General features: G+C 45.2%; 1 protein-coding gene across 1 annotated transcript in view; it reads right to left on the reverse strand.

The window, feature by feature from the left end:
* Positions 1-2,252, reverse strand: part of LOC109533404 (intermembrane lipid transfer protein VPS13B) — an 18,492-nt gene that overhangs the window by 4,611 nt on the left and 11,629 nt on the right. Inside the window, exons 40-47 of the mRNA XM_048668361.1 lie at positions 1,988-2,174; positions 1,781-1,941; positions 1,597-1,726; positions 1,332-1,542; positions 1,114-1,284; positions 945-1,060; positions 630-882; positions 407-578 (exon numbers count right to left, since the gene is read on the reverse strand). Of these exons, the coding sequence (XP_048524318.1) occupies positions 407-578; positions 630-882; positions 945-1,060; positions 1,114-1,284; positions 1,332-1,542; positions 1,597-1,726; positions 1,781-1,941; positions 1,988-2,174 (1,401 nt within the window). The remainder of the gene's footprint in view (positions 1-406; positions 579-629; positions 883-944; positions 1,061-1,113; positions 1,285-1,331; positions 1,543-1,596; positions 1,727-1,780; positions 1,942-1,987; positions 2,175-2,252) is intronic.

A 2,252-nucleotide genomic window follows, 5' to 3' on the forward strand; every position in this document is an offset into this window, starting at 1 on the left:
ATTCTAGAGAGAAATAAATGGCCTTTTTAAAAAGTGAACCATGGATGGGGAAATGTTGGCAGTTTTCTCAAAAAATGCTTGAATTCAAGAAGTTTCAAATTTGCGTGGTTTTTTTTTAGTTACAAAATCCACTTGAACATGACGCTGCTTTCTTCGAAGTTTCTCAAGAACCATTCGAGCCACATAATTCGTTTTGGCATCGTTGGATAGAGAATTTAAAAGTCGATTCAGTCGTAACAACGTTAGTGAGGAAATTCGAGTAGTTTTGACCCAGAAAGCGAAATTGAATATCAGACACTTAGGTGCAAGATTATGCCAAAATTTCATGTTTTCCGTCCCGTTTTTGCTCATTTCTCGCTCATATGTACTCAAGACAGAAATAAATGGCCAAATTCAAAACACTCACCGACAAATCCTTAGCCTGCACGGAAAAAGCCATTCGAACTAAGGGCTTGTCGACCCGAATGGGACAAGACCAACCGAGCGCTGGATCAATGGAAAAGGCGATGTAAAGCAAGTAGTCCGAGCTGGTTTCTCTATTTAACATGAACCATTGTCTGATCGGGATTCCGGAGCAGCTGCAATTAAACCGGGGTAACTCAATGGCAAGTTCGGCCCTAACAACTAACCTTTTGCCGGAATGGGGCGCAATGGAAAAACAGTGACTTTCTGCCAGCTTTGGAAAATCCCACACCTTCTGTGCATCGGGCACAGCAAAACACATCACTTGCACTTGGGTGCTTAAGTAATTGGACAAAACGTGGGTGGAAGCGAAGCGGAGCAATCGAATGTTGTTCCTTACTGAACTAGTGAGGGAAATGATGCATAAATCCAAGTCGCATTTAATGCACGTCCTAATAGTCCCTTCCAAGGGAATGGTACCTGAAAACCGCCAGAATAAAAATATTCCCGCCGTCTAAATGCGAAAAAACCCGTCAAATCACCTGTAATTTTCGGCATGTAAAAGCTCTGGCTCCAGTCGCTCTTGGCCAGCTGCAAAGGGCCGGAAAAGAACCAGGTGCCGCCGGTGAATATGCCCAAGTGGAAGTTATCCTCCAACCTACATCAGAAATGTTAGCTTAGCAAACCTGAAAATACTGCACAGAAAAGTACCGTGGGGGTGCAATAATCGCGTGATGCTGAACACTGCAAAGCTCGACGCCCTTCAACATCAAAGACACCGGAGTACCCAGACAGTTCGCAATCAAGGACCAAGGCAACACTTCCACTAAAAGGGCACAGGAGTAGGGACAGGCATTTTGATACCTTGGATTTACAGAAACACTTTCAATTCAATAACAGTAGAGAGGATCAATCGCTTTAAACACTACCTGACTTGCACATGAGTGAACGGTTGACTAAAACCCATCACCCACTCGATGTGTTCCAGTTCGTCCTCAAAATACGGCCACTTGGACTCGAAGCAATGATTCAAAGATTCCAGAATCACCTCAATCTCCTCCATGGAGGACTTTGTGAAGAACTCCTTGTCCACCAGGGTGTAGTTAAGTGGAATGTACGGGTCATTCATGCTGGGATTTCCTGCAAGAACAAACCGTTTTCCGTAACCCTTTGGGCGTCAACACACCTAAATACCTTCGTCCAGTTGAAAAGTAATTTGATGCGAATGATCAACAGTTCCAGGACAATAGAGCTGTTGCAGTTCGCCTTTGCCGTTTACTACAGAATCCAAATGCACGCCTAACGTGGGAGTTTCCATATGAACCTGAATGCATTAAAATTAGTGAAATTTTCGGAAAATTGGCTCAAACCGCAACACCTTGACGCTCATGGGCAGGTTGGACTTCACCATAAACAGCGGCCACAACATTGCCAGTATCCTCTTCGACTTGCCGAAATTCTGGATGCAAATGCGGCACCAGATCGAGAGGAACTGTCCTCTTTCCTGCAGGGGAACCTTCACCAACCAGGGCTGGGAACCTAAAAAGCTTCGTCAAAAAACTGCAGTTCCCAGTCAAGCGCATACCTGTGGCATGTTCCCTTAAAGGAATATCGCCCGTCCAGGCCGATTCCAATCCGAAGAACCTCAACCTTAAGTAGTAGTTTTGCGAGTTATTAATGAAAATACTGGGGGCGGCCGTTTTGCCCCCCACAATGTGGATTTGCGCGTTCCTAAACTCCTGCTCCTTGTTATCAGTAGCGGCATCCATAATCTGCAAAGGCAAAAAAACCATGATTTCCTATAGAACGTTACCCGCAGAGGCGGATCCAGCTTTAAAGTCAGGGGGGGG

Source organism: Dendroctonus ponderosae, unplaced genomic scaffold, assembly GCF_020466585.1.
Source record: "Dendroctonus ponderosae isolate FM_Combo_2020 unplaced genomic scaffold, Dpon_F_20191213v2 Dpon_F_20191213_7, whole genome shotgun sequence".
In the NCBI taxonomy this organism is placed as follows: Eukaryota; Metazoa; Arthropoda; class Insecta; order Coleoptera; family Curculionidae; genus Dendroctonus; species Dendroctonus ponderosae.